The sequence below is a fragment of the Oryzias latipes genome, chromosome 9 (genome assembly GCF_053564925.1).
Source record: "Oryzias latipes strain Hd-rR chromosome 9, Olatipes_Hd-rR_3.1".
NCBI classification, from domain to species: domain Eukaryota; kingdom Metazoa; phylum Chordata; class Actinopteri; order Beloniformes; family Adrianichthyidae; genus Oryzias; species Oryzias latipes.
Window position 1 is genome coordinate 107,467 of NC_136245.1, and position 20,526 is coordinate 127,992.

The following is a 20,526-nucleotide window of genomic DNA, read 5'->3' on the forward strand; positions in this document are numbered from 1 at the left end:
GGTCAGCACCGCTAAATCTGAGGCCATGGTCCTTGACCGGAAAAAGGTAGTTTGCCATCTCTCGGTCGGTGGAGTGTCCCTGCCCCAGGTGGAGGAGTTTAAATACCTTGGGGTCTTGTTCACGAGTGAGGGAAGATCGGAGCGTGAGATTGACAGGCGGATCGGAGCAGCGTCCGTAGTTATGCGGTCGCTCTATCGGTCCGTCGTGGTGAAGAGAGAGCTGAGCCGAAAAGCAAAGCTCTCAATTTACCGGTCGATCTACGTTCCAGTACTCACCTATGGTCATGAGCTATGGGTCATGACCGAAAGAACGAGGTCCCGAATACAAGCGGCTGAAATGAGTTTCCTCCGCAGGGTGGCTGGGCGCTCCCTTAGAGATAGGGTGAGAAGCTCGGTCACCCGCGGAGAGCTCGGAGTAGAACCGCTTCTCCTCCACATCGAAAGGAGCCAGTTGAGGTGGCTTGGGCATCTAGTTCGGATGCCTCCTGGACGCCTCCCTGGAGAGGTGTTCCGGGCATGTCCCACTGGGCGGAGGCCCCGGGGAAGACCCAGGACACGCTGGAGAGACTACGTCTCTCGGCTGGCCTGGGAATGCCTCGGGGTCCCCCCAGAGGAGCTGGAGGAAGTGGCTGGGGTGAGGGAAGTCTGGGCATCTCTGCTCAGTCTGCTGCCCCCGCGACCCGGTCCCGGATAAGCGGAGGAAGATGGATGGATGGATGGATGGATGGAACCTTAATAGGCATATGAAATAGTAAGAGCGACTTAAAAATTAATAGAATAAATAAATGTATTTACATTCACATATAAAACTAGTTAAAAGAAAAATAAATAATTAAAATATTTAAAATAATAATAATAATAATAAATAAATAAATAAAAATAAATAAATAAATAATAATAATAATAAAAAAAAATAAAAATCCTAAAATTCAACTAAAAGCTAAATTAAAAAGGTAGGTCTTAAGCCTTCCTTTAAAAAACATGAACAGTCTCTGCGGCCCTGAGGCTCTCTGGGAGGCTGTTCCACAGGCGAGGTCCGTAAAAACTGAATGAGACCTCGCCGTATGTTTTTGTTCTTACTTTTGGAATAACCAAAAGGCCTGTATCAGAGGACCTCAGGGTCTGCGAGGGCTCATACTTTAAAATCATGTCAGATAAATATGAAGGCCCGAGACCATAAAAACATTTGTAAACCAATAAAAGAACTTTAGAATCAATTCTGAATTGCACAGGGAGCCAATGCAGCGATCTTAAAACTGGTGTAATGTGATCCCGCCCCCTGGTCCTCGTCAGAACGCGTGCTGCTGAATTTTGCAGCAGTTGAAGATTTGCTATTCTTGTTCTGGGAAGACCAGAGAGCAGGGCATTACAATAATCTAATCTGCTGGTAATAAAAGCATGCATTAGCACCTCTGTACTGGCAAGAGAGAGAAACGGGCGGACTCTGGCTATATTTTTTAGATGATAAAATCCTGTTTTTGTGATATTTTTAATTTGTGGGGTAAAATTCATCTCAGAGTCAAAAATGACACCCAGGTTTCTCACACACTGAAAAGTTTTGTAATTCTTTAGTTTAGATAAAACTATCTCTCTCTTGTCTTCAGAACCGATCGCTAAAACCTCTGTTTTGTCCTGGTTTAGCTGTAGGAAGTTCTCTGCCATCCATGACTCAATGTCTAAAATGCATTTAAGAGTGTGTTAACCGACTCTTCATCATCAGGAGACACAGCGATGTAGAGTTGAGTGTCATCAGCATATTAATTAATTACAGCCACATTAGCTCTACAAATGACACACGCAGGTTTACCAGTAATTATCTGTAATATTTATTCTGCCTCTCATCAGTTTTCAAAGGCTCCGTTTTCAGAATCAACTTTTCTCTTCAGCATCGTGAGGACTAGCTTCAGAATAACTTTCAGCATCATAAGCGCAACTTGATTGACGGAGGAGTGTTTGGCCACAAGATTGGATACATAAAATAAAAGCGTTTGAGTGATCAAGATAAACAACTATATACGATTCTGATGGCACGTTTTTGAAGTAAAAAAAAGAGAATGTAGTGAACGTCTATAAATATTACCCAAAAATTTCTTTAGAGAAGGAAAAAATGGTAATATTAAATAGGAGTAAAACAAATATCCTAAGTTATATTCTGGTATATACTGAGATTATGCTATTATTGGACTTTTTTTCTTCTACCATTACAGGAAAAATTTTATCCTTCCACTACTTTACTTTACTTCAATTTGTGTGTCTGATGTGCTACTTCCAGCTTAGTTTGTGGTCAACTATTAGTCCCAAGAATTTAACTTCTGTTACACTCTTGAAAGTGACATTCTTTTTTTATTGCCAACTCCACATTGAAATTGTATTTACCAAAAGAAATTACATTTGTTTAGTCTAATCTTAGTGATAGTTTGTTGTAATCCATCCATGTATTTTATTTAGCTCTGCATTTACCAGATTCCCAAATTCCCTTTATTTGCCTGTAGAATAATATATTTGTATCGTTAGCAAGTTATGTTTCTTAAAGGTTTTTTTTAATTCATGTAAATATTAAATAGTAACAGTCCCAGAATTGCACATTGCTGATCACCGCAAATATTCTAGCATCTGATTTCGCTCCTTCTAACTTGTCAAATAGTTACATAGCTTTTGACCTGACTTTAAGCTATTCTTATCCCATATTCTTGTAATTTACCAAGTGGGATGTCATGATTGAAAGGGTCAAATGGCTTTTTAGGTCCATAAAAATTCCAGTCGCATATTTTTGCTTGAAGCAGTTATTTCCTCCACAGCATCTATGATAGTCACTAAGGTTGATCTGTTTTCTTTAAAACCATATTGACATTCATCAATAATATTATTCTTATACATAAAATAAACTAATTTATCATTGAATAATTTTTCAATAATTTTTGAAAAATTTCAAAGCAGAGAAACATTTCTATAGTTGGTTTATAGGTATTAGTCTCTGTTCTTATATTTATGCGAGGTTTGTAATAAGTCATTGATGTCTTGTTGATGTCAGAGGTCAGAGAAGAATGACCAGACTGGTTCCAGCTGATAGAAAGACAACAGGAACTCAAAGAACCACTGGTTCCAACCGAGGTCTGCAGAAGAGCATCTCTGAAAGAACAACACGTCCAACCTGGAGGCAGATGGACTACAGCAGCAGAAGACCACACCGGGTACCACTGCTGTCAGCTAAGAACAGGAAACTGAGGCTACAATTCACACAGACTCACCTAAACTGGACCATAGAAGATGGAAAAACTTTGTCTGGTCTGATGAGTCTCCATTTCTGCTGCCACATTCAGATGGTAGGGTCAGAATTTGGCCTCAACAACATGAAAGCATGGATCCATCCTGCCTTGTATCAACGTTCAGGCATGGTGTGGGGGATATTTTCCTGGCCCACTTTGGGCCCCTTAGTACCAGTTGAGCATGGTTCCAACACCACAGCCTACCTGAGTTTTGTTGCTGACCCCCTTTGCACCCCCACTTACCTTCCTCTCATGCCCCTCCGGTGAGTCTGACAGAAAGCTGACGTGAACGTCTTCCAGGTCTGAGCCACTGGAGCTGACTGAGGTGACGCTGAGTGCATCGCCGCCATCCCCTCCGTGACACGGCCTGTAGTGTGAGTGGTCAAAGGACTTTGAGTGAGAGCTGTTGCTGCTGCAGCTGGCCTCTGTTAGCTGCCGGCTGAAAGATATTAGGAGGAGGGAAATAATTCTTTAGTGAAGTGATGTGCAACAGAAATCTGATAGACTATCCTGAAATAATTTACTCGCTCCACCGCTTCATGATTCCTCCATTCTTTTTGCCTCTCAGTGTATTGCAGGCCGACTCCGACAAAGGCTCAATTTCACAAGACAGCATGTAGCTGTGGGGGGAGGGAAAATTATTAATTTATGTAGTCACAAAGCCATTTTTTTCAGTCAGATCCATTCAAAATGGTGAATAAAACTATATTTCTATCTGTCTCTAATGCTGAGATTATACCAGAACAGGACAGCCATTCTATGTACCGTGGTGTTGAAACGATTAAAAAAAGATTCAACCAAAGAAATTTTAGAATGATTTACATTAGCAGACCATTTATCTTTGACTTTTTTTTAAATATATCTTCTTTTTATTTTTGTTTCTTTATTGCTTAAACTTAGCGGATCACAGTTGATCACTGTTGGGCTCCTTTTGTACTGATGGAGTAGCCACCAAGCTACTGATCAACTGACCTTTCTGCCTCGCTGAGCTTCTCTGCACTGGCGAACCACTCTCTGAAGTGGCTGTCCTGAGTGAAGCTGTAGTTGTTGGAAGCCAGCTGAAGCAGTTTGATCTGAGCAATCACCTCAAATTCCTGCAAGCCCAGAAACAGAACCATTTTCAAAGTGATTGTCATCACTTCTGTAAGGAATAATAGTTCCCATGAAATTTACTCACCTTTCTTCTCTTCTCAAAGTTGATCAGACCACCCTGGAAAACCAGATCAGGAACTTAGGCAATGACTGAGACCAAGCTAAGATAAAAAGAAACGCAGGTCCTTACCTCAGTGTAATCCTTCATGGCCGTGTCCATCATCACCAAGTCCGTCAAGAAGGTTCCCAAATAAGGAATGGTCCCCTGCATTACCCCCTGTTAACAAACAGGACATGGATGAAGTTTGAAAGGACAGAAGAACACAATTACCGTCTTTTTTGGAGTTTAAGTTTCAGTTTTTTGCGTGGATTGGCTTGAGGTGTGACTTAGCAACAACCACTGGAGGGCATTGTAGTTGTGTGTCTGAGTATTTGCTACTGACAGTAACGCAAAAGGAAAAAGCACTGCTCAGTTTTACGCCGCCGGGCTTGGCGGAATTCTTCCAAAGCAGCAGAGGCCAAAGAAGTCCATAGATTTAGTGATTTTAAGTCATAAAGGGTTTAGTTGAATTGCGTTCTTGCTGCTATGGTCTTTTGAATAAGTGTTCATATGTGGCACAATATACTAGATTCCTCCTATGTTTCATGAAGCTAAATAAGCATCAATGTGTTACAGTAATGAAGCGTGCGGGTATTCAGTCTATTGTTGTCATCTATTCTGTTATGACTTTTAACATTACAGTAATTACTGTGTTATAGAACCCAGCTGATTACAAGCCGCACCCTCCCAATTTAATGAGGATTAACCACTTTTTACATACACAAGCCGCATGTTGTAACAATTCAAGTAGCACGTCACTGAGACCACAGAAGTCTCAGAGAGGGGGGAGTAACCTGTAGTTTAGCTTATTTATTTGAACACACCCACATCTGCCAAACAGCAGGGACCTCACTTCAGTTAACAGCTCCCTCACTTGTGGTGTGGAAATTCACACTCAGATTCCCCACTTCCCATGAGTCTTAGGGGTTTAAGGCGGGGCTAACCCCCGGTTCGTCAGACTGTGTTGTAGATTGAGGATGTATATGTTCTGAAACCGCGTGCGTGTTTAAGAAGGAGCAGGGAGCTGCAGCGGAACGCGAGAGCAGCTCTCCCCTGTAACATGGCAGCAATGTGGAAATAACAGGGCTTGTTAAAAAAACACACAAGTAAAAGAGAGTGGCAGTGACTTGTAAGCGCGAGCGGCACGTGCCTATGCGCACTCTACGCGGCTCTGCGTAACGGCGCGTCCACCAGAAGTTTCCTTCCACAAAAGTCAAGGAAACTTCTGGCACGCAGCAGACCGGCTTTTCCAAACCTGTTGGTGATGGTGGATTTTTTCACACTGCTTTTAACGATTGCTTTTAACCTGAAAGCTGCATCATATTCTAGTGGCTGTCATGTGCACGTTGGGTCTAATGGCACCAAAGGATTGTGGGATGCGGCTGGGCATGGATGTTCCTTTTATTGCACCATGACTTAAGTGTCTAACAGCTGAAGTGAGGTCCATGCTGTTTGGCAGCTTGAGTGTTTCTCAAAGCAGTCACGCTTGTTGCTGGACATAGAATTACGCAAGCAGTCTCCCCTCTGAGACTGCCGAAGCGCTCCTGGTGGCCAATAAATAAAATCATAAATTAGCCGCATCATTGAATAAGCCGCAGGGTCGAAGGTTCGTGACAAAAATAGCGGTTTATAGTCGGGAAAATACAGTAATTGTCCGTTCTTGCTCCTGTGTTTTGTTAAACTAATGTCAACCAAATGTGACTTATACTTTAGTGCAAATTTTTCGTCTTTATCATATACAGATACATACAGATAAAGGTTAGCAGACTGCTTCAGAAAAAATAGAAAATAACTGGGATGCATATTCAAACACTGAACTCCCAAAACTCCACAGGCATCTTATTTATTTGAATTGAGCTGATGAGTTGTGGATGATTTTGCGTCTATGATGCATCCACTTAGCTGGACGTGGACTGATCTGTGGTAGCATTTGGCTGGGACTGCTTCTTCTCCTGGTAGAGGTTGGAGGGGGAAGGGAATGCAAGCTGGCTGAGTTAAGTAAGTTCCTGGCTGAGTCTCACAGGTGCTCACTATTGAGCTGATAGTGGGTGTGGCCTACTGGTGGTGCTGGATGACAACTAGTATTTTCAACAGATACTTACAGATAAAGGTCAGCAGACTGCTTCAGAAAAACTAAAAAATAACTGCAAGGGCTGCATGAAGATGGTGCTGTAGGAAACAATCTTCAATAGTTCTGAGAACAAAGCAGGCAGGACACTGACCTCCACCCATCCACCTTACCAGGTCTCTCTGCTGCTGGTGTCTCCTCTGTGCTCGTTTGGGGTTGATTTCTAAAGTTGCAAATTTGGAGGTTCCTTCCTACAAGAAAAAATCCCATTTGCACTTACTAAAAACACTCATGGAAGAACAGTTAACAATCAAATTGTGGTATTAGATGTGGGGGATCAAGATCAACGCTATAAAACATTGAAAGACATATCCGCTCTCATAAGAGTCCCACAGCGTTTGTCATTCATACAGTCATACAAAACAAAGAGAATCAAGATATTTTCGAAAAAGAAAAGGCAGAACATTTAGCTCTACACTCACTGGACACTTTATTAGACACACCTGTCCAACTGCTCGTTATCACAAATTTCTTATCAGCCAATCACCCGGCAGCATGTATTCATGTAGACATGGTCCAGACGATCTGCTCCAGTTCAAAGCAAGCATCAGAACGAGGTGATTGAAATGACTTTGAATGTGGTTGTTGGTGCCAGACGGGCTGGTCTGAGGATTTCAGAAACTGCTGATCTACTGCGATTTTCACCCACAACCATTTCTAGGGTTTACAAAGAATGGTCCTAAAAAGAGAAAATAGCCAGACAGTAGCAGTTCTGTCGTCAGAAATGTCTTGTTGATGCCAGAGGTCAGAGGAGAACGACCAGACTGGTTCCAGCTGATAGAAAGACAACAGGAACTCAAAGAACCACTGGTTCCAACCGAGGTCTGCAGAATAGCATCTCTGAAAGAACAACACGTCCAACCTGGAGGCAGATGGACGACAGCAGCAGAAGACCACACCGGGTACCACTGCTGTCAGCTAAGAACAGGAAACTGAGGCTACAATTCACACAGACTCACCAAAACTGGACCATAGAAGATGGAAAAACGTTGTCTGGTCTGATGAGTCTCCATTTCTGCTGCCACATTCAGATGGTAGGGTCAGAATTTGGCCTCAACAACATGAAAGCATGGATCCATCCTGCCTTGTATCAACGGTTCAGGCTGGTGGTGGTGGTGTCATGGTGTGGGGGATGTTATTTTGGCTCACTTAGGACCTCTTAGTACCAGTTGAGCATGGTTCCAACACCACAGTCTACCTGAGTATTGTTGCTGACCATGTCCATCCCTTTCTGACCACAGTGGACCATCTTCTGATGCTACTTCCAGCAGGATAAGGCTCCATGTCATAAAGCTGGAATCATCTTAGACTGGTTTCCAGAACATTACAATGAGTTCTTTGGATCAAACGCCCTCCACAGTCACCAGAACCCAATAGAGAACCTTTGGGATGTGGTGGAACGTGAAATCGGCATCATGGAGATGCAGCCGATAAACCTGCATCAACTGTGATGCTGTCATAATAATAATAATAATAATAATCCATTTAATTTAAAAGGGCCTTTCAAGGAAATCAAGGACACTTTTCAAAACAAAGGTCAGTAAGTTAAAAAATATTCATTAAAACACGATAAATAACTGACAGAAAATCAAAAGAGAATCAGAATGAAAAGGCAGAATTAAACAGATGAGTTTTGAGTTTAGATCTGAAAGTTGGTAAGGAGTCTATTTTATGGAGGTCAGAAACCCAACCTGTGATGATTCAATCAGAGGATGACCACTCTACCACTGCACCACAGCCGTTTTAGGAAAAGGTATGGTTGTCTTGTTAACAGACATTTGCATGCCAGTAAAAACTCTCTCATAGCCAATCTCAGACCCCCACTACTGAAAGAAGCAGAGGAGGCTTACCTTCACCAGCAGTTCACGGCTGATCGAGTAGTTGTTGTCATCGGAGAAGATTTCTGAGAGCTCACGAAAAGTTCGAAAACTCTCCCTTCAGATATTAAAGATAAGATAAGATATTAAAAAACATCGCTGGCCCAAAGCCGTCCAATCTTAGATGACGCATCACCTTGACACCTCCTCCCAGGTCCTCTTCAGTCTGTGGATAGCATTGCACTGCAGAGCGGAGAGGATGGCCCGTAAGGAGGAGAAGTTCTTCAGGATGCGGCACTCCTGCATCACAAACAGACAGGCTCAGATCCTCTGCAGTGTGCCCATAAACCTTCAAGAGGAAAGATGAACCACAAGGGGAGGAAGCATGCTCCCAAACGGATGAAGAAAAGTTTCTGACCCGCGCCACATCGATCCACCGCTCCAGCAGCCTGGCTCTTTGGCTGGCCTTCAGCGAAGGGTTGTTCAGACAGGTGGCGATAACACAGTTGGTGACAGCATTGAACTGGGCCACAGTGGCTCTGATGGTGGGGGCCAGGTGCTCCTTCCCCTTCTTATCCCGCTGAGACCAGATTCCACCAAGGCAGTGATAGGGCACCACCTTCTTAAAGAGGTCCTGCAGAAAGATAAATGCAGCAGGGATGTCTAACAATGGACCTTTAAAACTTGACAGAAGAGCAAAAAAAAGGTGAAGTTTCAGCCCTTACTGCATCCATGAGAGTGAACTGCTCTGCTACCATGATGGGGTCAAAGGACAGGAAACTGAAAGCAGGAAGCTCGTCCTCAAAGCCACTCTCTTCCTGCGTGGCAAAAGGGCAGCCCATGTGCTCCCCTAAAGAGACATGGAAACAGACATTTTCCACACCAGCTGGTCTCCCCCATGTTCCTGCTCCTCTTCAAACAGGATCAGTTCAAACAGCTTATCTAATGGACCTTTTCTGGACCACCCACATACAATCCCTGTCCTGCCTGCATACCATCAGAATCAGGTTCACACTGCTGTCGGCGCTGGAAGTGGGCCAGCAGGTTGCGAGCACGGCGCTCCAGGTCAGAGCCAGGAAAATGGAGGTGCAGGTAGGAGAGGAGCTGGTGTAGACATTCGTGGTTTGGAGGGGTCCAGAAGTCCTCCGAGTACTGGTCCAGCCATGCGCCCAGAATGGATGAAATGGTACTAAAACAAAAGAACAGATTAAAAATGATTTTATCAAGACAAATGTCCGAACAAACAATGGCTCTAGCCTGCAAAAGTGAGCTGGACCTGCTGACACATGCAGACCTACTTTCTGAGCTCTGTGCAGTTGTCCTGGGATGCTCTGTGTGCAGGGCCAGCAGGCACATTTGGAAGTTTGGCATATCTAGGAATAAACATACTCCATCTTTACAAAAAAAAACTCCTTTTCAACTTTGCAAACTGAACATTTTCTTCCTTGAAGTTTGATCAAAGTTGCACCTGTGGAGCAGGAGGTCCAGCACTTGTCTGGTAGTCGCAAAGGTGCGGTAGGTGCACAGGAAGATAGTGACGTAGGTAGAGTCTTTGCCCCTGAAGGCCGACACCATATACTCCACCAGCCTCTCTAGTGTGCCGGCCTTGATTGTTCGCACCTTGCAGGTCTCGTAGAGGCTCAGGGCAGAGTCCGTCTCCACACCCAACCAGCGCTGCCCCTTGTTGGCAGACTGGTGAAGTTGCACCTTCCTCAGTGTGATGGTGAAGACAGCGTCCTCCTCAGTTTCCTCTCCGATCTCCTGTGTCGAGCTCTGCAGTGGAAAAGTGTTCAGTCCAGCTTTTATGATGATTTCATGTGAAAAACTGATGATTTCAGGTGAGTCTGAAGGACTGTCACACCACCAGCACGGTACAAGCTGCAAGATGAGCATGAAAACAGGTTTTGTCAGCCATTTCTCAACAACATGGAGACAGAGATCTTGGTGGAGATGAAACACTGGCAGTCCTACTAAGTATGCCTTTGTGTAAAGTGCAGAAGAGCAAACATTTTTCAAAAACCTAAACATAAGCACTTCGTTCTGTCGTTGTTAGGCTAGCGCAAAAACAAAAGGAAAAATGACCCAACAGCTGAAGGGAGATCAAATCTGTTTTCATTTAATATCTTAATATTAATCACAACAAACCAAAAGTCTATTCTGTAATCTCGCAGGGAGGATTATCTAAAAGCATGCTTTACAAAGCAGAGACGGCCGTACGTTTGTTGCAGCTTCATCTTCAGAAAAATAAACATCGATTCTAATCATTATAGGGAAAAAGGATTAACCTTTATCAAAATCCTATGCATGCTCCTAATTCTGTCGCTGAATGAAGCTAGAAGGATTCATATGGCTGTCAGAACTCGTGGCACAATCTAAACCACTTCAATGGATCAGTCACATGGTACAAGTCATCATTTTCAGCTCCTCCCCTAAATGAAGCATACCTCCATGCACATTGCAGAAACTCTCCTTTACCCTCCCCTACTCGGCATACGCTGTAAATGTCTCATCATAAAGAAAACTGCAGAATGAAGAAGTACGAAAACATGAAGCCAATAGGCCCACTGTACTGAAGTGATGACAATAGACTGTGAACAGTGGGCACTTGCTAAAATGCTGTTTCACTGATTTTCTAGTGCACTTTGCTTCTTTTTTGTTTGTTTGGTTGGTTGTTGTTTTTTCTTAAACATCACTGTGATCTGCATCCTGATTGGCTGTAGATTTTTTTCAATCAATTTCCTGTGTGTTGTGTCTCCTGTACAGCTTGTGTTCGGTTTGCCAGAGTTCGGCTACATTTAATCTTCCATCGCAATCAGATCTTTGTTTTCATTTTAGTTGATCATATTTTTCCTACTAAGTTTGAACTTTGGGAGCTTAAAAAAAGAGGGAAAAGTGCAAAATGTTCATGTCTGAGAAACAGTGGATAAAGTGTGTATTGAGGAGTTTTACAGCTTTAAAACATCTGTTATTGTAAAAAGGAAAAGATGAATACTTCTCAGATAGTGTCTATTATGGGTTATTTTTAGAATGTAACTCCCACAATATTTACTATGAGAGACCATTGTGGGTAATGATTTTAAGATACTTTTAACAGTTTTTAAATGTCTTAACGGTCTTGCGCCTTCTTATTAATCAGATCTTTTAGTAAAGTATGAACCCTCGCGGACCTTAAGATCCTCTGGCTCTGGTCTGTTAACCATTCCGGCTGTAAGAACCAAAACCTACGGAGAAGCATCTTTTCAACACTATGGCCCCCGTTTATGGAACAGTCTGCCAGAGGACCTGAGAGCCGCAGAGAGCATTGAAGTTTTTAAGAAAAGGCTAAAGACCTATCTTTTTAACTTGGCATTCAGCTAATTTTTTACTACCACTATTTCTTTTTTTATTTGGTTATTTATTTATTTATATTTATCCATTTGATCTTGTTTTACAAATTTACACTAGATTTTAATGTGTTATTTTAATTTTAATTTATCTCATTTCAATGTTTTATTGTTTATTGCTTTTATCAATATGTTTACTGTTTCATTCTCTTTTACATTTTTCATTCTCTTTTTTATTTTTTATTTATTTTCTGGTGCTTCCTCAGTTAGGATCCCTCCCTCTGGGTTGGATGCTGTTCAGCCACTGCGGCTCTGGTTGATAATGGATAACTATTGTGCTTTTGTAACATAGAGATATGGCCAGTGATAATAGTTTAGGCGATACGTTGTTTTTTATGTAAGAGCAACAGTTTTTTCTAAATCTCCAAACCATCTCTTAAGTCTCATTGACTGCAACTTTCAATCAAAATGTTGAATGGAGCCTGAGGGATTCATGCCGCTGTCAAACTCACGGCACAATTTGAACCATTTCATGAATGACCAGTTGGGGAGGGAGTCACTGGCTCCCCAACTCCCAGCTGACGACTAAGGACTCTTAACGACCCGAAACCATGTAGGCTAAGTTGACAATACCATCCAGTTTCAGGTCTGACTCCTCCCCCATGAGCGCATATCTACCAGCTCTTTTACCAGCTAATTCAGAATTGACAAAGCCTCTTGGATAAGAAACGTCTTCTAACTTTAAAAATTAAGTCCAGATGACAGCCCCTAAACCTACTACTATGATGGAATCAACCTGGATGAATGAGAGTCTTAATTAACATATTCCCCTGAATGAAGCAAACCTTGATACATGCATTGCAGAAACTCCTCGAAACCTCAATACAAAACGTCACATCGCTACATTTTGGTATGGACAGGCGTATGTTATAAACGAAAAGCATCGGCACATTATATTTATGCATAGAGATATCGTGACAAGATCCTGTGGCCCATTGTAGTACCGTACATCCAGGAACATACCCTCATGTTGCAGCATGATAATGCACGGTAGGGGTGCATATTCCGGTGATAGGATATGTATCATGATATGTGTCTAACAAAATCATACATATCACGATATATCCCAAGGCTGTACCAGAACAATTATTCACAAAGAAAACTCTAGCTGAATATTAACATACCCTTTCATGTTAATAAGATGGTAAAAAATCTTTTTTTTAATGATCACAACATTAAGAACTGCACCTGTATCTCATTTCCAAGTTACTTTTACCCAACCAAATTTCTGGTGCTTTTCTTTTGGTAAATTAAGAAATATTTGTGCTTAAAGAGATTAGTCATGATCTTGTCATGATTACTGAATTTCCCTACGAGAATTAATAAAATTGATCTTAATCTTGGTCTGATTACTGTCTGATTCCACAAATGATTTTCAGTATAAAAAAAACAGAATGAATGTGCCTTAACCAATAAGGTTGTGAAAGTATGATTGAGGAAATGAGATAATTTCCAACATTGCTGAATGTTGGAAATAAACAGCATTATTAAACGGTTCAGGAGGCTGAGCGGAGCTTGAACTAGAGCTTCAAAAATAAAGGAAGGATAAAGATAAAGAATAAAGAAACACCAATTCTTTCCATAAACATTAAAGGGTCATGAGCTAGCATGACAGGATGAAGGAGAGGGCTTTAATGTGACTAAGATGCTTTCTTTACAGGACAGTGTTCACTGCAGCTCCTTTTTCTCACACTCGTTTTTATTTGAGCCCACTGCAAGCTCAGCAATAATGGTACATGATACTGGCAGCAACATGGCACAAAGTGTCGGTTTGGTACCCATCCTAAGTAAAAACTTAGTAGTGCATGTCTCAAGACAACAAAAACCGCGAGGCTGACTGAACATTTAACAAATGCTGGTTCTCGTGAGATCTTATTGTGTTGGTCGAGGTGTCGAGCTGCTCAAAGAGGCTCAGTGGGTGGTGCTGCCAACCAGCAGTCGGGGGTTCAAGTGGTGAACAAAAGTAAGACAGCTTTAAACATTTTGTGCATGTTGGACCTTTTACACTGTTTTGTGTTCTGTAGTGAAAAAAGTGTGTCATTTTAATTTATTCAGGTTATTCTGCAGTGCTGTGAAACAGTGGATTGTCATAAACTGAACAAAAATATTCAAGGAACACTTTGGTTTTTGCTCCCATTTGTCATGAGATGAATTCAAAGATCGGAAACATTTTCTACAAACAAAACAACAATTTTTCTAAAAAAGTGTTCACAAATCTGTTTAAATCTGTGACAGTGAGCACTTCTCCTTTGCTGAGAGAAAGGGAACAATTCACACCGCTACTCAGAAGAGACAGGCATCTGATGAAGACGTCTTCCTCTTCTTAAAAAAGAGATTTTATCTCAATGGGATTTCCTTGTAAAATAAAGGTTAAATAAATAAAAATAAATGAATGCCGGAGAGGAATCATTAATGCCTTGAATGAATGCTATGGCAAAAAATGTCTTCATACTTATAATCAGATGTGACGCAAACGTAAATGATCTAACTTTAAAGAGCCTTAACGCCCGGTGAGAAAAAAAGAAATAGTGGTTGATGAACGTGTCCGTAACCGGCCCAAACACTGCGGCACAACAATGAGTGACAATTGCCACAATTTACGGCACATAGGTCTACAGTCACAGGCATTTGAGCAGGTTATGAAACCAGCAAAACCTGTGGCCCGGCAACCAGAAAATAGCTGAACGTGATTCTGCGCCAATGTTAGATCTCCGAAAAACACAGCAGTTTCTGGCTTATTACAAGTTAATCTCAAAACATAGCATTACCAGCAATCTTGAAAAGAACACAACTGAAGCAGAGTGGGCGTGGATGCTCCAGCGAGAGGAAAGCGGATGTGGAAAATAGAATTTTAAAAAGTAAATGGACAGATCTTTATGGATTCATTCTTCCAACAGGCAGAGCAAAACCTTTATGTCTCATGTGTTGTGAAAATGTGGCCTTAATATCAAAGATCACTACGAAAGCAAACAAACATATCCACAAACGTCTGAGCGCAGAAAATATACGAGCTAAGAATCCCACACGAGAGATCAACCCGATTCATCAGACTTTTTCACTGCTTATCAGTCTGTGTGTGTAGATTTGGGGCAACATAAAAAATCTTTCAGTGATGTGATGTTTGTGAAAGAGTGCAAATGCACTCCTGAAAGGCAGTTAAAAAGACCAACTTGTTAAAAAATTAAACAAGTCAGAAGATGCAAGATATTAGCAGGTGATGAGCTGTCAAAGCTCAAGGAAGCTTTGCAGAGTCAGGATTCCAGCTGTTGACACAGAGGTCACATGCACGTTTATTCCATTAAGGAAAAAAAGTGAATCTTTAACAGAATAAAAGGACCTATTGTTGAAGAGACAGTGCAAATTCAAATAAATGTTTTTAGTAAACTTCGATCAATTATTACTTCAAATTCAGATTCAAATTGTACAATGCAAATCATGTATTCATTCTTTTCCACGTGTTATATTTCAGGGTTTTTGGGGTCCTTGGTCTCAAATATGAGTTATGTTGGTGCATGCCTACCACAGATTGCCATTCCATGCTATTGCATGGGCAGGTGTGGGCAATTCCCTTGTTATGTCATCCTGAGTAAACAGATAAAAGGCCTGGAGTTGATTAGAGGACTCGTGCTGCATTTGGAAGATTTTGCTGTAAACAGACAACATGCGGTCAAAGGAGCTCTCCATGCAGGTGAAAGGAGCCATCATTAAGCTGAGAAAACAGAAACAAACATGAAACCAGAAACTGCTACAGTATTAGGAGTGGCAACATCAACAGTGTGGTCCATCCTGAGAAAGAAAAAAAGCACTGGTGAACTCAGCAACGCACAAAGACCTGAACGTCCACGGAAGACAACAGTGGTGGATGACGGCAGAATCATTTCCATGGTGAAGAGGAACCCGTTCACAACAGCCAACCAAGTGAACAACACTCTCCAGGAGGGAGGCGGATCAATATCCAAGTCTACCAGAAAAAGAAGACTGCATGAAAGTAAATCCAGAGGGTTCACTGCAAGATGCAAGCCACTCAGAAGCCTCAAGAATAGGAAGGCTAGACTGGACTTTGCTAAAAAGCATCTAAAAAGTTCTGGAAAAACATTCTTTGGACAGATGAAACCAAGAAAAGTATGGAGAAGGCGTGGAGAAGCTCCTGATCCAAAGCACACTACATCATCAGTAAAACACGGTGGAGGCAGTGTGATGGTCTGGGCGTGCATGGCTGCTAGTGGCACTGGGACATTAGTGTTTATTGATGACATGACACAGAACAGAAGCAGCCCAATGAATTCTGGGTGTTATGAGACAGACTGTCTGCGCAGATCCAGGTGAATGCAGCACTGTCTGCGCAGATCCAGGTGAATGCAGCCAAACTGAGTGGACGGCCTTTCATAATCCAGATGGACAACGACCCAAAACATACAGCCAAAGTAACTCAGGAGTTTATTAAAGCAAAGAAGTGGAACATTCTTGAATGGCCAAGTCAGTCACCTGATCTGAACCCAATTGAGCAGCATTTCACTTGTTGAAGACTAAACTTCAGACAGAAAGGCCCACAAACAAACAGCAACTGTTTGCCGCTGCAGTAAAGGCCTGGCAGAGCATTCAGAAGGAGAAAACCAGCATCTGGTGATGTCCATGAGTTCAAGACTTCAGGCTGTCATTGCCAACAACCAAATATTAGTAATGACCATTTGGTTTACAGTTATTTCATTTGTCCAATTACTTAGGAGGCCATGAAATGAAGGGATTGTGTTTAAAAAATGCTTTAGTTTTTCACATTTTTATGCAATCTTTTTGTTCAACCCATGGAATAAAAGCTGAAAGTCTGCACTTCAATGGCATCTGAGATGTTTTATTTCAAATTCACTGTGGTAATGTACAGAAACTATATTAGAAAGAATGTGTCTCTGTCCAAATATTGATACCAACTGACTGTAATAGAATTTGCCACTACTACAAACCAGGAAATGACCATACTCTCGTTGGATGCTGAAAAAGCATTTGACATGGTAAATTGGAAGTTCCTCATTGCTGCCCTCCATAAGTTTGGGTTCTGGGAATCATTCATTGACTGGATTAAAATATTATGCTGCAACCCAAATGCATCAGTCAGAACTAACAAACAGACTTCCAACAGTTTTTTTCTTGGAAAAGGAATCAGACAGGGTTGCCCACTCTCCCCCTCCCTTTTCGCTATATTTATGGAGCCTCTAGTTGCAGCAATAAGACAGAATGAGAGCATTAAAGGAATTAAAACCAAACACAGCCATCAGAAAATTTGTCTCTATGCAGATGACAAATTACTTTTTCTCCATAATCTACATTCGGAAAGTGAAATAGCAAACAATCATTAACGGATTCTCCTCCGTATCCGACTCCTCAATTGGAATAAATCTTTTTTACTATCACTGAACAGTAATGCAGAGCAAAGACTCTACCAGTCAAATCAGGCAATAGCAAATATCTAGGTATTTATTTTTCCCCCAAATTTTTTGAACTGGTGCAGCTAAACTACATCCCATTAGTGAACTACAAAAGACACTGTTCAACAAAGAACTGGGTAAAACATTTTTAACTCCATCTGGATGAAGCTCATCTGCTGGACTTTAAATATGTAGTTGTAGATTTAGATTAAGTTAATTCTTCTCTAAGAGTTCTGGTAAATCGCCTTTCCGTCCTGGGGGAGGATCCCTCCTTCATGTGGGCACCCCTGAGGTTTCTTTGTTTTTTCCGGAATCCGGTTTTTTAGGAGTTTTTCCTTACAGAGAAGGGGGGTCTAAGGGCAGGGATGCCAGTTTAGTTTAGTCAGTTTGTCAATTTAGTATTTTCCGAATGAATTCTATGTATTCATGATCTTTTTAATTTTATGTTTAACTTTTTCAATTACCTATATGAAAGCCCATCGAGACAACTTTCTTTCTCTTTGGGCTTTTCCCATCAGGGGTCGCCACAGCGAATCATCGTCCTCCACCTCACTCTATCATGGACATCTTCTACCCTAACATTAGCCAACTTCATGTCCTCTGTTAAGACATCCATATATCTCCTCTTTGGCCGTCCTCTTGCCCTCCTGCCAGGCAGCTCCATCTCCAACATCCTTCTACCAATATATCCACTATCCCTCCTCTGAACATGTCCAAACCATCTCAGTCTGGCTTTCTTTGACTTTGTCGCTAACACAGGCAACATGAGCCGTCCCTCTGATGTACTCGTTCCTTATCCTGTCTAACCTGGTCACTCCTAAGGAGAACCTCAACATCTTCATCTCCTCTACCTCCATATCAGCCCATCGAGACAACTGTTGTGAATTTGGGCTACAATAATAATTGAATTGAATTATATTAGACATAAAGGATCTTAGAAAGACACAGAGAAACAATCACATTACTGTTTCTGTGACGGGCAGTACGGCATCACCTTGCAGCCTGTTTGGTGCTGAGCATCATCAGATGAAAGATTTTCAATATCTCAGAGCCTTGAAACAGTTTAAAAAAGAGAAAAGTGGTGCAAACTGAAGCTGATTTATTATTTGTCAGTTTCATTTAATGTTGTAGTTTTAGTTTTCAGCTTTTGGCCTTAATTTGAAATGGCCTTTAAATAAAGAGTTTGTAAGTGTAAAATATGTTGTTCCTTTACTTTAAACTGCATTGACCCCCCATGTATATTTAGCAACAATGAAAGCTTACATTTATAGTCTCAACCTTTTAAAGATCCTAAAATGTGGTAACAAAAAGACCCTCTTCATCTGACAGCTGCACTTATTTATCAGTGAATTACACTGAAACTGAAATATGTGGAGAGGAATGAACTGAAATGTGGAAGGATTATCATCTTTATTGTATCTCTATATTATACAAGTACCAAATATCTGCTGGCACTTCATTGGATCTGGTTGATTGCCAGTTTTTTGCTGGTTGTCATGGGAGTGTGAAAAAATGTCAGATTTTTCTGAGATACAGAGCCAAAGGCTCCAGATGTTACCTGTTTTTCCAGCATTATCATTCTCTCGGTATCATGGCCTTCACGGAGAGAGCGTCCAGCTAGTCCCGGTCAGACCCGCTCCTCCGCCAGCATCATCTTCGCGGAGGGGACAAAATGACTGCGGATGCTTCACGGCCGGGGGGCTACGCCGCCAGGAGGCTTCATGCCTGGGAGAAAGCCCCTGGAAAGCTCGGGCATGTCTTCACATCCGCGGAGAGGCCTTCGGGGGGATTCACGGGAGAACGGCGAGGGGAGGGAAACACCCACCGAGATCGGGCCCGGCTAACCTTAGCGCGCTAGCTTCAGCCAGACCATCGACGATTGTCTCCTGGTGCTCACATCGCCGCTCCGCTGCCTTCAAGTCACGCTTGGAAGGACGGGGAGAAAACGGGGAGCTTGGCGTCCGCGAGTCCTGACAGGCGCTCGCTGCGTCTCCACCACGGCATCCTGGTGGAAAAACGTGAATCGGGGTCAGAAGAGGCTGATGAGAGTACAGTGACCCTTAATGGATGCTGCTGCCGGTGGAGAAGAGACGACGCTGAGGAGGAGCAGCAGAAATCACGAGGATCCTGAACGCATCACACGCGAAACAATGCAGAGGCGAAAGTGGCGCTCTTGAATGCAACTCGCTCCCTTTAAAGTCTTTAAAGTTTTCATTTTTCCAACTGTTTGTTTGTCCTCCAAACGTACCTAAAACACAAGAAGACTGAATATTAGAACTTCAATTGCGTGTTTATTCATGGCGTCCCGGATATCGCAGTTTCTGTCTTTCGGGTTGTTCTGGAGCATCTTGAACAGCCGAACGAGGCGTTCACTGTCCGGGTTCTGGTCATCAGACAGCTGTGTCCCTGCCCCGCAGCACGAAGCCCAACAACCCATTGACTACGACCAGTGGCGGTTCTACACTAAATAATTCCTGGGCGGGCGAGTGACCCCCCCCCCCCCCCCTCACACATACCCATTTGATGGGATTCTTTTTGTGTTACCTGTGCTTATTTGACCACTTTACACCAAAAATGCATACATTTTATCAACTCATATTACAGCGGGGTCAAACTCGGTCGCACAGGGGGCCGAACAAGGTAAACATTTATTAAACACACTAAAGCTAATCTTTTAAAAATGTAAAACCTTTAAAACTAAACTCTTGGAACATAAATATGAATAAAAACAGGCATATTAATCCAGAATAAATGAAGTTAAACTTTACATAACAAATAATATTTTGCTCTACATAAAAATAAATTCTGTCAAAATTATACAAAAATGAACATGCTGCAGAACAAAAAAAACAAAGCCTAAATAAATTAATAATTAGAAATAACAAATCAGATCATTCCGTTTTCTTTGCTCTTTTGTCATTTCTTTACAGCTGGACTCCTGCATCATTTTTAGCAATAATATCATTCCAGTCAGACAACTAATGCAGCAAAAATATATTTATTTTCACATTCTTTTAGTTTGGCATTCCCATACTTTAATTCACATTCTTTTAGTTTGGCATAAGGCTCTGTACAATTCCATGAAACAAAATTTCCATAAAAGTTTTGGGTAATAACTACCCCCAACACCAAATATCATCAAGATGAAGAAAATGTAAATGTATAATCAGTGTGTAAGTCAGACGAAGTGTGTTTCAGAGGTATTCCATATTCAGATTTACAAGTATGACTATGTGTGACCAGGCACCATTGACCGTTGGGCTGCTCCCGTTCGAGTACAGCGCCACGAAGGGAACACAGGAAGGAAAAGAACCAGGCAA

The 20,526-nt window shown here is 41.9% G+C and overlaps 1 protein-coding gene across 2 annotated transcripts in view; it reads right to left on the bottom strand.

Moving 5' to 3' along the window:
- The window catches only part of LOC101164630 (ral guanine nucleotide dissociation stimulator), a 38,630-nt gene extending 19,017 nt beyond the window's left edge, over window positions 1-19,613 (bottom strand). For both annotated transcript variants that reach the window (XM_011473101.4, XM_011473100.4), the window contains exons 1-14: window positions 18,765-19,613; window positions 9,872-10,176; window positions 9,702-9,776; window positions 9,399-9,592; window positions 9,129-9,253; window positions 8,822-9,037; window positions 8,600-8,703; window positions 8,437-8,521; window positions 6,700-6,777; window positions 4,549-4,635; window positions 4,444-4,476; window positions 4,239-4,360; window positions 3,791-3,886; window positions 3,510-3,705 (exon numbers count right to left, since the gene is read on the bottom strand). In XM_011473101.4, the coding sequence (XP_011471403.1) occupies window positions 3,510-3,705; window positions 3,791-3,886; window positions 4,239-4,360; window positions 4,444-4,476; window positions 4,549-4,635; window positions 6,700-6,777; window positions 8,437-8,521; window positions 8,600-8,703; window positions 8,822-9,037; window positions 9,129-9,253; window positions 9,399-9,592; window positions 9,702-9,776; window positions 9,872-10,176; window positions 18,765-18,785 (1,737 nt within the window). In that variant the 5' untranslated portion in view covers window positions 18,786-19,613. The remainder of the gene's footprint in view (window positions 1-3,509; window positions 3,706-3,790; window positions 3,887-4,238; window positions 4,361-4,443; window positions 4,477-4,548; window positions 4,636-6,699; window positions 6,778-8,436; window positions 8,522-8,599; window positions 8,704-8,821; window positions 9,038-9,128; window positions 9,254-9,398; window positions 9,593-9,701; window positions 9,777-9,871; window positions 10,177-18,764) is intronic.
- Window positions 19,614-20,526: the final 913 nt, after the last annotated feature.